At 50.0% G+C, this 15,289-nt stretch overlaps 1 protein-coding gene across 1 annotated transcript in view; it reads left to right on the forward strand.

The window, feature by feature from the left end:
- Positions 1-99: 99 nt before the first annotated feature.
- Positions 100-15,289, forward strand: part of LOC104531309 (protein Smaug homolog 1) — a gene marked incomplete at both ends in the record, with an annotated part of 34,125 nt that continues 18,935 nt past the window's right edge. Inside the window, 2 exons of the mRNA XM_010176162.2 lie at positions 100-172; positions 5,780-6,298. Of these exons, the coding sequence (XP_010174464.2) occupies positions 100-172; positions 5,780-6,298 (592 nt within the window). The remainder of the gene's footprint in view (positions 173-5,779; positions 6,299-15,289) is intronic.

Consider the following 15,289-nt stretch of genomic DNA (forward strand, 5'->3'; position numbering starts at 1 on the left):
CAGGGCTGCTGGCAGCTCCCATCCCTTCCCAGTATGGGGATCACAGAGCTGGGATGGGAGCTGTCTCCTCAGTCTGCTTGTTGTCAGTTATTATTTTAGCTCATCTCCAAAAGGAGATGTCAGTGCAACGACAGCAACGGGCAGGACCGGGATTTTGAGGAGTTTCAAAGCAGTGAGGTGGATTTTCTAACTTGGGGGCTTTCTCAACGCTAAGATTTATCTGCTGCAAATACCGATAGTCTTGTCATCCCTTAGAGCAGCACAAGCCTTGTGACAGAGAGCTGGGGACAGCTTTGAAGCAGCACCCCAGGGAGCTCGTCAGGCTGTAATGTGATTAGTGCCCGTCACCCCGTACACCACAGGAGTGTGCTGGGACCCTGGGATGTGGGAGCCCAAAACCAGGACGTGTCCTAACCACGACTGACACAGGGCAACTTGTTCTGGCAATAAAGGGTGAGACATCCCAGATGTCCAGGAGTGTGTGGCAGCACGTGAGGAGCTGAAGCAAGGGCTCCTTAAGTGTTTGGGGAGAGGGTGGAGAGGGGCTTTGGGGGGTCACTGGCCCCTCTGCCCCTGCCCAGAGGCAGCTCCAGCTTTCCTCCTCCCACACCACCCTCTCCAGATCCCTGTTTTCTGGCAGATGGGATTAAGCCTGACCTTCTGCCCCATCTCAGAGAAAGCCAAACCTCTTTCCGATCTAATTATTTTCCATTTTTGTTTAATTGTGCACATCCTGCTGCTGGCTGAGAAGGAGAGCAGCTCCTGCCTGGGCTGGGGCAGGGAAGGGCGCCTGGCCCCTCAACCGCTGCGGGCTTTCGGGTCACTGCTCCATCTTCTGGGGTTGTCATTTCAAGCCCCTAAATCTCTTGGAGGTCTGAGGCAAGTTTCCCAAGAAGCGGGTCTGGCACCATCCTGTGTTTCTCCAGGGGTGAACTTCACGCTTAGCCCCGTCTCTGTGTGAGGAAGAGGAGTCCAACCACGGCCACCTGCCTCCTCCATCCTCCTCCTCCTCCCCTACACCCAGTTTGCACCAGGTTCTGCTTTTTCTGCATGGATTTTGCTACGTAATTCCTATGTCCAAGTGGCACTGACTTCTTTCAGCAATCCATTGCATGCCTTTTATTTTTAATCATCTTTTGATTTCTCAGTTTATTCGAGCTGCTTCAAAATCTCCACGACCTCTCCCCACTGACAGTGCCAGGCTGGGGTATGGCCTGAAGGAGCTGCTGAATCATCCGGACGGCGATGATAAAACATGGGGGTGATAAGGGAAGGAGTGAAATCCCTCTGTGGGAGGAGGGGAGAAAATAAGATGGGTTTTCACCTCCCAGGTGGGAGGAAGGGAGAAAATAAGATGGTTTTTCACCTCCCAGGCAGCTGGCCAAGAAGCAGAGGAGAGAGGACACAGATCAATCAGATTAAGCATGACACAAAGCTTTGCCTGCAGCTGAATTACATCTGCATATGGAAAATACAGAGATGATCTGGTGGGCAAACACTCAGGCTGCACTTGGTGCAAGAGAGAGGTCTGGAAAGTGTCCCTCAAGTGCAGTAGGTGTTGTGTGCAACCAGTAGCATTTCAAAATCAAAGCAACCTGGCTGAGGAATTTGTCTACAGTTGGTGCTAAGTGGCATCGTGCTGCATCCGTGTCTGGCATCCTGGTTCTGGTGGTCCCCACATCAGGACTCGGAGGTGGTGGCAGGAGAGGTGATGAGCAGTGTCTGGTGTTGAGCCTCAGCTGGTGCCACTCAGAGTCGTCCTTGCAGCACAAATCTGCTTCCATCAGCTGTATGAACTAATGATCCAGACTCATGTTGACTTCTCTCTCTGGACTTACAGAAAAAATAGTGATAGCGATGAGAAATAGTGATGAGATGGGTCTGTGGCCAAGACCACGTGTTTCTGGGGAAGGCAGAGGCAAAGCTGTGTAGGCTGTTCTCACAGAGAAGACATTGCACCTGATCCCACTGGCAAGGGAAAAGCAGGGATGGGAACCCCCCCACTACAGAGAAAAATTAAGGATTTGGGTGATACTTCTCCCTATCTGCAGCTTTGCCTCTGTGCTAGTTCCCCTCCAACGTGGTGGGGTACCTAGTCAAAGGCAGCTGCCATGTGGACATCCCAATGGTTGCATCCACAGGAGGATGTAGATGCAATGTCCCACCGAAGAGCTTCCAAAAACAAAGGGTCTTTATAGAATCATAGAATCATTTTGGTTGGAAAAGACCTTTACCCAGGCTGGATGAGGCTTTGAGCAACCTGGTCTAGTGGAAGGTGTCCCTGCTGATGGCAGGGGGGTTGGAACTGGATGATCTTAAGGTCCCTTCCAACCCAAACCATTCAATGATTCTATGATTTAAGACTTGAGTCCAACCACAAGAGACTTTAAGGCTTTCCCCTCACTTTCTCAGCCAGTACCTGTGTTTAATTATTGCATCCAAAGCAGCAGAGCTGCTCCAAAGTGTTTTGACTACCCTACACTCAGTGGGTAGAGCCTGGCTTGGCATGGACACGTTGCATTTGGATCCCCCAAAGATTGGCTTCAGTCCCACTGTGCTTTTGGCAAAAAAATGTTGGTGAGCTGGAAGGGCACAGGATGGTGAATTGTGATCCCAGACAGAAGTTGCTTTGCGTTGCATCAGAAGGTGTGTGTCGTGTACCTGCTGTGGAGTGGACCTTGTGTTCTGCTGCACGGATGTATTCTTTACAACTTCACTTAGGTTGCTTTTCCAAATCCCCTTCTTTAGCACCAAAACAACCTCACAGCATCTCCACAGGAATGGAAGGGCACTCAGAGCACTGAAACTCTCTCCTGCTGCAAGATGAAGTGGTTCTTTCTCTACCAAAGCTGTGCCACACTGGTGTCCCTTGTTCCTCTTGGTGCAGCGACACAAGATGGCTTGGGCATGCTGTTGGCCGGGTTGGGAAGCAGCTCTGGAGGAGGGGTGGGTCTGTGGAGCGGTAAATAGAACTGGAGAAAGTTCCAGTGAGAGCTGTCATGTTTCCAGCAAGCCATCTAGTGGCTTCCTATTAAAATGGTTGCATGCCTTCAAACTGGGAAGGTGAAGCTGGAAGGGCGAGTGCTGCTCACCACCACAGTTGTGTTGAGGAACCAACGCGCAGGGTTTGTGAAAAGGCCCTGTTGTAATAGCCCTCTTCTGGGTCACGGGGTGGTGGGGTGATGGAAGGGTTGGGTTAGCTGCTGGATGGCAGTGTAGGTCTTCCCAAGAGCAAACCTGATGGGTGGTCTGACAGTTGGACATCCAGATCTTTATTTCACTGGGACAGGTTTGGTTACCTGAGCATAAAAACACATGGAGGGTGTAGGGGTAATCAGTGATTTAGAGCAGCTTCCTCTACAGTATGGATAGGAGGCAGCAGTTTTGGGGGTTTTTTAATAATATGAGAACTCAGGGAATTTCACTTGGTGAAGTTTTGGGTGACCAGAAAGAAGTCCTTTTGCACCAGGTGGTTCAGTTGTGGCACCCTTAGGCACAGCCTGCTACAGGGACTGAGAGTTTGAAGGCTTCATAGAAGGGTTTGGTAAGCGCTGAAGGAGAGACTGACCTGGGGCTGGGAAGTGTCAGTCAGGTGGTCTTGGCAGACCCTGAGCTATCCTTGGCTGGTGGAAAAACCTTGTGATGGAGATTTCACATTGTTTGAAGGCAATCCCTTCCCAGTATGGGGATCACAAAGCGCATCACTAGCCCTACCTGTGGGAGGTAGTTCCTTCATGTCCAACCTCATTCACCTTTGCTGCAATTCCAAACTGTGACTACACTCCCCAGGAGACACGAGGAGCAGTTTATCCACGCTGGTCTTCACCTCTCAGACGGATGACATCCTGGCTGGTGCAGTTGTTATGTGCAACGTGGCATTTTGACTGATGTTCAGCTTATGATGCTTCCTGACCCCAGGCTCTTCCCCGCCTGGTACTGCACAGCAATTTGTTCCCACCTGCATTCAGATGTTTACACCTACTTAATGCAGCTGGGTTGGGGGGTTTTTTTTGACTTTTCTCCAGGTTTCCACGTTATTTGACTTCTAATCCAGTTTCCTGGAGTGTTTTCATTTCTCCTAGTGTGATATCTACACATTGAATACATTTATCACATCACCCCTATCGCCGATGACATATTCAATAGTGTCACGGCCAGGACAAGTCTCCTTGCTCAGCACATCCTCCCAGTCTGCTGGTGAATCACCAGTAATGACTCTCTCCATATGGTTTTCTGATGAGTTGTGTGCCCACATTAGAGTAGTTTCGCCTGAGCGTGTTTCTCTGCTGTGCTGCTGAGGGAACTGTCTGCGGCAGCACCTAATGAATATCAAGATATACGGCGCTGGCTGCTTCTCCAGCTATTCACAGGCCAGTTCCTCTGTCGCAGAAGGAAATGAAATTGTTCTTGACAAATCGGTGTCGGCAGTCACTTATCATCTTGTTATCTTCTAAGTGCTTACAAATAGGTTGTTTCATTATTTGTTCCATCAGTTTTCCAGGAGTTGGAGTTAAGTGACCAGTTGGTAATTCCCTGACTTTTCCTTTTGCACATTATTAAAGCTAAACCTTAGGTTTGCTTTTTTTTTTCTGCTCTTCTGAAACCTCTCCTATCTGCTCTGAGCTAACAGAGGAACAATAGCTCTGCAGCTCCTTCAGCTGAGCCCTTCCCTCAGTATCTTTGGGGTGGCTTATCACACCAGGCTGGCGGATGGACCAACGCCCTGGTGTGGTTATTGCCCTCCTGCTGGGATGCTTCTTCCCTTCGCCCTCTGTGGCTCTTGCGTTTTGGGATGGTTTAACTTACCTGGCAGTCAAACAAGACACAGCCACTCACAGCCCCCCACCCCACCCAGGGAATCAGGGAGAGAATTGGAAGGGTAAAGGTCAGGAGACTTGTAGGTTCAGACAAGAACAATTTAATAATTGGAGTAAAATAAAACAATAGTAATTATAATAATAATAACAACAACAACTATATCTATGAGTGATGCAGAGTACAGTTGCTCACCACCTGCTGATAATGATCTCAGAGGAGTGAAAAGGAACCTTGAAACTGAAATCACAATCATGGAAAAGCGAGAGCCCGAGTGATTCCTGAGAGAATCCCCCCTCCCCTCCCCTTTCCAGTCAATCCCAGTTAATATACTGACATGACAGGATATGATCTGGAATATCTCACTGGCACATCCCACTGTCAATTCTGGGTTTACCAACTACTACACTTTTCTTCTCCACTTCCCCTTCCAGTCCTCTGCTCTTGCAAACTGCCCAAGCTCAGTGTCCTTGTAGTTATCAACATTTCTTCTCATAACAATCCTCACTGGAACCAAAACACAGCGCTTTCTGGCTGCTAAGAAGAGAATTAATCCTGTCCTGGCAAAAACCAGGACACCTTTGTTAGCTCATTTAATTCTTAACCTTTTCCATTTTCCAGCCAGTGCTTTTAAAAGGTTGGGTTTATCCACAAAGTGCTTTTGTGTAGTATTTTGTGTCATCTGCAACACTACAGGAAATTTGGGCCAAATTGTGACTTTGATGACCGTTAAGACAACAGCAGTGGAGCTACGTGGCCGTAGAGGTGGGTGTAATTCAGCTTTTTGAGTGATTTTCAGGAACATCTGGTAACTCTTGATGTCCAATTCAACACGTCTTGTTGTGACTTGGGTTTTTGGAAAGCGGTGACCCCCCCTACCTGGGAGATGCTCTATTTATTTCTTTATTAGCTCTGTTTAGCAATTTCTCAGTTCTTTGGTTTTTTTTTTCTCTTCCTTCAACAGGAATCATTAACCAATGGCAACAGGAATCCAAGGATAAAGTGATTTCCTTATTGTTAACCCACCTGCCTTTACTGAAGCCCGGAAACATCGAGGCAAAAGTCGAATACATGAAACTCTTGCCTAAAATCCTGGCCCACTCGATCGAACACAACCAACACATCGAGGAGAGCAGGCAGCTGCTGTCCTATGCCTTGATACATCCTGCCACCTCCTTAGAGGACAGGAGTGCCCTGGCCATGTGGCTCAACCACCTGGAGGACCGCACGTCGGGTGGCTTTGGGAGCCAGAGCAGAGGTCGGTCGGATTCGGTGGACTACGGGCAGACACACTACTATCACCAAAGACAAAACTCCGATGACAAACTCAATGGATGGCAAAACTCTCGAGACTCGAGCGTCAACGTCAGCGCTTCCAGCTGGCAGGACAAAAACCTGGCGTGTGAGAACGGCCATCTGCCCCTCTATTCCTCCTCCTCCGTCCCCACAACCATCAACACCATCGGCACTAGCACAAGCACCAGTAAGTACCCATGGGAAGTGCTGGGAATGGCCACCCATGGTCATTCTTCACAGCATGGTCCCCCCTATCCCGCTAGAAAATATTGCTTTGCTGTGGTTAGCAGAGGGGCTGGGTCCATCTGCCCCATAGAAAACTCCTTTTTTTTTTTCTTTTCCCATCTATGTTTTTATTTCTTGCCTGCCTTTTTTTTTTTCTCCAATCCTTTGGGATTTTAAAGACCCAACAGCTGAAGAGGAGGGAAAAACAGCCAAACTGTAAGAGTAAAAATGTGCATTATTGAAGGGAGCCCCTTTTATTTCATGTAGCTCCATGTAGATTTGCAATTCACATTTCAAGAGTTCCTAAAGCAAGCAGGGATGTGACTCTTGGTGTCCAAAAATGAGCTGGGGGACTTGAGGCAAGTCCAGAAGTGACCTGGGGACTTACTGGGAGGAAATGGGATTGGGACCCTGAAGCACAGGCATCATATTTGGAAGTAGGTCTGGGATCCATGATCTTCAGCATGTATCTGAAAACGTTCCCTTTAACCTGCAGCCCACAGAGGTGTGGAGCTGACTCAGGGGTTTTGGTGCACAGTCTGCAGTGTTCTCCAGGAGAGTTGGGTAGCTCTTCCCTCGTGGAGGCCCTGCCAGGCTTTGATGGCAGCAATGGATGGTGAAGAGCCCAGCCCAAGGCTTGGACACTCAGAGATGCTGCAGAGCACCATGGCTGGAGATTTATAACTGGTTTTTCTTGGAGATGTAGTACAGCTGTAACTGTATTTTAAAGCAGCTGTTGATGCTTGCAAGCTATCCTTGAGGGAGCAAAGGATCTTCTTGGTGAGGTTCAGGAGCTCCTCTGCCCACCTGCTCCCTCTGTGGAGGGCTCTCACACCTGCCTTGCTGTCACCTTGGGTGACTGCCACCATCTCACCTGCAAGGCTGGACATCCTCCTTTGCTGTGGAGCATTCAGGAGGTTTCTCTCCGAGATGCTCAGCATCTCCTTAGATGTAAGGGATGCAGAGAGCGCTTTGGGGAAGAGAAACTTCTTGCGGCGAGGGCGCTGGCTTCTCTATCAGCGTGTGGAAACCCACAATTAAATAGCTGAAAGCTTTAAAATGATCACTTCAGGCTTCTGGGTTTTTCCCTCTCCTGTAATCAGTGTGGTTTTTAGGTGGTGTTTCCAATCAACAATGATAAGAAATGCAGCTCTGGGTTTATTGCTGTAGCACCCTGGTCCCTGCCTCTCCAGCATCCAGCATTGCAGGCAGTGTGGGGATTTAGCAGAAGGGTTTCAGCTTCTCCACTGCCTCTGAACATCATGCCCATCCCATCCCCTGTCTTTGAAACCCTGGCTCCTGCTGCCATGGGATCTTCTCTGAGTGCTGGGTCCCTGTACTGTGGAGCAAAGGTGTTTCAGGATGACCAAGGGGCGTGGGAAAGGCTTAACAAGGAGGCAGGGTGAGAAGAGTTGTGAATGTATTTGCAATTGGTCTGTTAAACTTCTCCAGGGATTATTTTTTGAGGGCTTCTTCCTTGTGGTTTTTGCATGCCTGGTGGTTCAGATGCCAGAGGCAGTGGGAAGAGGTGGCTTTAGAAGGGATCTGGTTCCTCACGTCGAGAACTGGAAGCAAGGAGGTCTGATGGGTGCAGCAGGTTAATCATTGACAGCGGCTGGAGCTCTGCAAGATGCGTTAGGTCTTGAAGGACACTTTTCAGAAACCTCTTTGTGTTTCTTTGAGCCTTTTTGCACACAGGGTTATCTCACAGCAGAAGTGGCCACCCCACTCTTGCCCAACGGGGTCCCAGGCAACAGCCAAATTACTCAGCAGTGCCCAAGCTGCCTCACTTCTGAGGTTTTTCCTAAATTCTCCAGAATCAGGTGTGCCCAGCGCTGGAACAGGAGCATTTGTGGGTCTGTCAGCAGGAGCTGTACAGCCCCGTGATTTACCCTGGTCTTTGGCTGCAAGGCTGTGTCCCTCCTCCGTCTCTGCCACTCATTTTGCTGTAAGTCCCAGCACGGCAGCCCTTGGCAAGGTCTGGTCCATCCCAACATCCCACAGTAGCTGCTTTTTGTGGCTCTGGGGCAGCTCATTCACACCGTCTTGCTCTGAGCTGCAAGATTTATAGGGTCCACATTCAGGGAACCTTTTCCCCAAGCATCACACTGTGGTCAACACGTATTTCTAAGGCTGAGTACCTTTGCAGAGGCATCCAAACCCATCTCCAGCCCAGTCAGCTCCTAAACGTTAAGCTGTTGTAACTCCTGCTAACATATTTTGGTGGCAGGATGTTCAGAATACCTGTGGGCTGAGTTGGAGATGACCTGACCATGCTTCACGTCTTAGTTCATAAGCTTCCTTAATGCAATATTTGCTCGGACACAAGCACGGTCAGTCCACAGACAGATGCTAAAGAATAAACAGGGGTGTCAGCCCTTGTCCCAGCCCCTTGAATCAATCATTACACCCATTAATGTTTGATTCCAAAGCAAAGCCCTCAAACTGTTGCTTGTTTGGGTTTTGGTGTTATTATTTTTACATTTTCCTTCTTACTTGGAGGTGTTTCTCTGGGTAGGGGCTTAATCCAGCAACACCCTGCAAGGCGCAGCCTTCCCCGACCCATCCCCGCAAAGGCACTGCCTGTTCCTGACACCAAAATGGGGCAAAGTCTTTCCCAGAGGAGTAACGTGGTGATCTTGCCCCAGGTGCTTCTGTCTGGTTGTGTGGCATAATTAGGTGTAACGCTATTACAGGTCTAAATATGGGTAGGTGAAGCTCATGTGACAGTTTGCTATGCGCTGGGCTTGTCTTTGACTCGACCTAGACCCAAGCTTTGAGGTTGGTTCAGGCTTGGTTCATCTCCAGCTCTCTCTTAATGGTGCTGGCTGGTGTTAGCCAAAGTTTGAGGAGAGTTTGCAGGGCAAGTCTGGAGTGCTCTGAAGACATCGCTCTGGATTTACAAAAGTGATGGTGATCCAGGAGTAGGACCAGTGTTGTAAGTGACGGGTTTGGGTCTGGAGCAATCTGAGGGGATGGAATTACCTGAAGCAGTGGAAGTTCATTCCCATCCACTGTTGAGGGAGGTGATTCTCCCTCTGTGCTCCACTCTCATGAGACCCCACCTGCAGTACTGTGTCCAGCTCTGGGGCCACCAACAGCAGAAGGACATGGACTGACTGGAGCCAGTGCAGAGGAGGCCACCAGGATGATGCGAGGGCTGGAGCAGCTCTGCTGTGAGGACAGGCTGAGAGAGTTGGGGCTGTTCAGCCTGGAGAAGAGAAGGCTCCGGGGAGATCTTATAGTGGCCTCCCAGTACCTGAAGGGGCTCCAGGAAGGGTGGGGAGGGACTTTGGCCAAGGGCAGGGAGTGACAGAACAAGGGGTGATGGCTTTAATGATCTTTAAGGTCCCTTCCAACCTATACCATCTGGTGATTCTCTGATCACTGGAATGGCCTCTTTCTGCTTTCTCAGCCTGTCCCACAGAGCCTGAGCTGCAACTTTAACCAAAGCTTAAGTGTGCCACGAGTAAAGGTAGCCCTGGTATGAGCTTGGGAGCACAGGTGGGCAGGAGGCCAGATCTGCTCCAGGTGTGGTGGGACAAAGTGAAGCCCAGAGCCCCAGAGCTCTGTGACCAAGTCAGTCAGCAGTAGCAAAATGCCCGAGTTGCCCAACATCTTTGCAGTGGAGATGGGACCTGGAAACTTTGAAAGGACAGAAGACAGCAGCTGGCTTTCCAAGCTGCAGACCAACAGCTTCTTGCTTGAGGGCTCCAGCGCCTTCCTTTTCCCTGTGTAATTGGTTCCACCTGAGCATGATCTGATGAGGCTGGTTCAGTTGTCACATGGAAGTACAGCATAAATTAACCCTGTGTTTCCCACCTGCTCAGAAGGGAATATGTGCAGCAGAGAAGGAGGGTCTCCTGTTAAATATGTTTGTCCAGTGCTGAGAAGGTGGGGTAAACTGGTCTGAACTGGACTGTGAGGAGTAAGAAAATACTTCTGAGCAAGGAAAGAGAAAAGCACAAGGTTTGGAGGGAGTAATAGCAAGTCTATTGAACCACAAGTAAAGAGGTAAGGATTTGGTTCCTGGCTCTGACATACATCTTCTGGACTGATGTCTTGGTCCTCTGCAGGTGTATAAGCTGGGGATAACAGTCTTACTTATTTTATCAATGTGTGGTGAGGTTTTCCTGTGCTCTCACCTCTGGTGTTGTGCCAGACCACTTGAACTCCCCATGGAGAGCAGGTTCCTTGGGGTAAGTCTCTGTACAGGGGCAGAAGGTCTTGGTTTTACTGCAGGAGCAACAGTAGCTTGCCCCAAACATTTGAATTAAGAACCAGATGTTGCTGGCTCTTTCTGGCAGAGTGAGGACCTCCTTATGGCAGTACCTGCCCAGAAGAAGAGGTGACTCAGTGCCAATGCAGGCAGCACTTCAGGCAGGGTGAGTGTCTGCAGTTGTCACCCTGCCTGGGGGACAAGAGCTCTGCCCAGCCTCTGTATGGGCTGTAGTGCTGCCCTAAAGCGATGACATGTTGGGTTCCCTGGTGGGGAGTAACCCCAGTGAAGGTAGGCAGCACTTGGTCTTGCTTGTGTGTCCAGGAGTCCATCTCCTGTCTGTCCTTCCAAAAAGAGGAGGAGGTCCCTGGCCTGGGAATGGTGGTATCTGAGTGTGTGGCTGGTGGTGCCCCACAGTCTTGCCCCTGAGTCATCACCCAATTGTCTCCCTGGTGTGTGTGCCCTGGGGTTGCTTGGAGTGACACCAATGCCCTGGTGGGTGACACCAAGGGATGAGGTGATGGTGTGCATCACAGATCAGTGATGGATAGATACGGTCAGAGACCTCACAGGGCAGAAAGTCCAGGCATTGGGACTGTGTTCAGACAGGAGAAATGTGGCAAACTCTTTTGTATTTCAAGTGTCATCACAGAATGGTTTGGGTTGGAAGGGACCTTAAAGATCATCCAGTTCCAACCACCCTGCCATCAGCAGGGACACCTTCCCCTAGACCAGGTTGAAGGTGTGCTGTCTGTCTGAATTCCTCTGTGAGTGAACAGAGAGGTCCTTAGACCAGCAAAGCTGTTTGCCAGTCTGCAGCCACCCTTCTGCTTCTGAAGCAATGGGAGAGATGCCAGATGCTTAGACCTCCTACACCCTTCCACAGGAGTCTCTGCCAGAAAACTGGTGATGTTTGTCTACAAGGAGAGAGAGAAGAAGAGTGAGCAGTGCAAGGCAGGAGAAATACTAACATATATAACCTCCTTCTCCTGAAAAAGAAAATTCTCTTATCCTGTCCTACAGCTGAGGAGAAGGAGTGTACTTCCTTCCATGCATGCTAGTCCAGATTCATGGCTCACCTCCTGCATCTGCCACCTCTTGAGAAATGCTGACATTTCAGTCATCCTCAGGTGGCACCAGCAAGATGTACTGGTGACCAAACTCCTGTACCACAAGAAACGTGGAGATACTGATGGCAGCAGAGACCCGGCAGAAGGAAGGACCATCCCATGGTCCTTGGGATGGGGACCATGGTGGGATCTTCACATAAGAGTGAAGGACCATCCCACGGTCCTTGGGATGAGGACCATGGTGAGATCTTCACATAAGAGTGAAGATCCAACCATGGGCTGCTGGCTCTGGGGTAAGTCCAGTGCCAGCTTGTGGAGCCTCTGCTTTCCCAGGAAGGGGTTTTTTTGTGTTGCTCTTTCTCAGGAGAGACTCAATCTCAACTACTGCCCTAAAGGCAGATCTGCAGCTACTGAACTGTGTGTTGACACGTGTGTGCGTGTTGTGGCTTGGTGGATTTTGACTACATTTGCCCCAGTTATGGACTCCCTAATGAGAGAGCTGGCAAACAAGGTGGTGGAGCTCTTCCTCAGGTCCTCAGGGAAATTGGGGTGCAAGAAATGACACCAAGGAAGCGCTTGTCATGAACACAGTGTGGGTTTCCTGACTCTTCCTCCCCTACACTGTCGTGCAGCAGCTCACTGCCTACCACTGAAGATGACCCAGTATCCAAACTGAGCTTGATAGTGGGGTAATTGCATGTTTTCACCTGCAGGACCACCCTGATTTGTGTTGGGTTGATGGGCACCTTGCTAGTGCAATGTTCTCCTCTCTGTAGATTTGCAACGACACCTGAAGGGGATTGTGTGTCCTCAGTGTTTGTTTGACTTAGAATCATAGAATCCCAGAATGGTTTGGGTTGGAAGGGGCCTTAAAGCTCCTCCAGTTCCAACCCCCCTGCCAGCAGCAGGGACACCTTCCACTAGACCAGGTTGCTCAAAGCCTCATCCAGCCTGGCCTTGAACACTTCCAGGGAGGAGCAGCCACAGCTTCTCTGGGCAACCTGGGCCAGTGTCTCACCACTCTCACAGCCAAGAATTCCTTCCTAATATCTCATCTCCATCTCCCCTCTTCCAGTTTGATGCCATAGAGACTTTTGCAGGGCGACACATCTCCTCCCGTGCAGAGTTAGCGACACTTGCCATTTTGCTCACTCAAAGAGTGCAAAAGCCTTAGTAAGGTTACAAGGGTGAAGCGAACAAATGTACTGTTCTCACCAGGGTGGGATTAGCTTTGTACTTGGGAATTGTCTTCAGAAAGTTGTTCCTCAGTTGGCCGTGCTGTGTACTGAGTCTTGGCACCCTGGCACTCGTCCTACCAGCTGGGGACACCTCTAATGTCTGCTTTTTTTCTTTTTTATTGATGGACTTAGACAAGCTCATTGGTCCTGAACTTTTCAACAGTGGTAGATGGGGTATTTGTTGTCTTGCTCATGCCCTCTAGTGTTGCATGTAACCACTGGAGCACATTTCTAGGAGTCACCCACTTTGCCAGGGGTCCCATCACTACAGTATCTCACTTGTAGCTTAAAAACAGAATCGTGGTACAAAAGGATGAGATGTGAGCAGTGTTGTTTTCTCAACTTCGTGCAGAATATGCACCAGTACAACAGCAAATGGGACTGAGAGTGAGGACAACGTAGACTCATTGAATTATTTAGGTTGGAAAAGGCGTTTAAGATCATTGAGTCCAACTGTAAACCTAACACTGCCAAGTCCACCACTAAACTGTGTCTCTGAGCACCACATCTCCACATCTTTTAAGTACCTCCAGGGATGGTGACTCCACCACTTCCCTGGGCAGCCTGTTCCAATACTTGACAACCCTATCAGTGAAGAAATTTTTCCCTAATATCCAACCTAAACCTCCCCTGGTGCAACCTGAGGACTTGATTCTATGATCTCTGCTTTGCACTTGCTCACAAGGGCTCAAGGTGAAGATGCTTGAAGACGCTTTGGGTGGGAAATTGATCTGGCCCTACGTTCTGGTTGGTCACCTTTCAGCATCCGTGTTGTGTTCATTGTTTCCTAACCCATTGTATTGAAGTGTCTTGATGAACTCTTGTACTTGAGCACACAAAACACACAACCCTTGTACACTGAGTACACTTGTACTCTACCCTTGAGACTTCAGTTTAGCTGCCCCAGCACTTTCCATTCTTCATTTGAGCCTGTTTTGGATGTTCCCTTCACCTCTTTGCTCCTGGAGGGTCTCTCTTCTCTCTGTATCTTTGGTCAAAAAGGAGGGTGACTAACAAAGGGCAACATGGTGCTGAGGTCCCACCTGCTGTGCATCTCCATTGGAGTCTTAGGCTGTCATCAAAACTAATCAGCCTACTTGTTGTCTTCCCAAAGACCATGCTCTGCACTGGAAGTCAAAAAAAAGGGAGGGGATTTACGTGGTGACACAGAGCAACCCATTGACCCTTGCTGAGCACTTGGCTTTGGACATTGTCCCCAGGCCAGCACCTGGGAAGGTGACTTTCTTGTTCCCATTCATCTGGGACTTGCTGTTGACAGTTAATATCACTCATAGAGGCTTCACAGCCATGAAGCCTTCAGGGCAGAAGTTGTTTCTCACCTGCAGTGGATGGCTCTGGGGAGATGTGGTTGACTTTAGGGGGATGCAGTTGGCTCTAGGGGGATGCAGATGGATTGGGGGTGATGCAGATGGCTCTGGAGAATGCAGATGGCTTTAGGGGGGATGTGGTTGACTTTAGGGGGACACAGTTGGCTCTGGGAGAATGCAGATGGCTTTAGGGGGGATGTGGTTGGCTTTAGGGGGATGCAGTTATCAAAGCAGAGTTGATGTTACCCCAGGCATCGGACAGCACAGAGGTGGAGATGGAGTCTTCTCCTCTCACGTGGGAGCAAGCGATGACGAGGGGCATATGTGCAGCCTACAGCAGGCAACGCTTTGGGCTGCACGCCGATCCTACCGTAGGCGGGGTGCCGAGGTGCCGAGCGAGGGATGGGTACCTGCTTGCCAAGCAGAGGGAGTGGGCAGGGAAGTGAACATGTTTCCCACGGACGTGCTGCAGCGAGTGGGTTTTTATGTGGATGGTGGGTGGGATCATGTGGTCCTGCTTCTGCTCACCCCTTCGTCAACCATGATGCTCAGAGGCAGAGATGTCACCAACGGATGGAGTTGTTCTGCTCTGTGTTCTGCAGTCCCGGAGAGGAGAGGACTTTGAGGCTGGGCTCTGCAGTCACTTGCACCAGCTAGTACCGTAGGTGACATGAGAGGAGAGGAGAGGACTTGACTTTGAGGCTGGGAGGTTTGATCCTTGCATGTACCCACACATCTCCTTTACAGGGCACCAGTCCCAAATTCACATACCCTCCTGCCAGAGCAGTGGCTCCACAACTTCCTGGCTGGAATGAGGCCACCTAATTTGAGAACCTCTATTCCAGCAGCACCCAGAGACACTCCCACCCTCTTGGCTTGTGACATCTGGGTGCGATCACCAACTGTAAGCACTCGGGGCAGGGACTGCACGCCCTGGTTTGCACGGCCTTGTTGGTCTGTTGGCACTGAGGGGTAGGACACTCTCCTTGACCTGCAAGTCAAGGTTCATAGAATCACAGAATCACGGGATGGCAGGGGTTGGAAGGAACCTCAGGAGATTATCCCGTCCCACCCCCCTGCCAAAGCAGGTTCCCTACA

Source organism: Antrostomus carolinensis, unplaced genomic scaffold, assembly GCF_000700745.2.
Source record: "Antrostomus carolinensis isolate BGI_N321 unplaced genomic scaffold, ASM70074v2 scaffold4489, whole genome shotgun sequence".
Classification (NCBI taxonomy): Eukaryota; Metazoa; Chordata; class Aves; order Caprimulgiformes; family Caprimulgidae; genus Antrostomus; species Antrostomus carolinensis.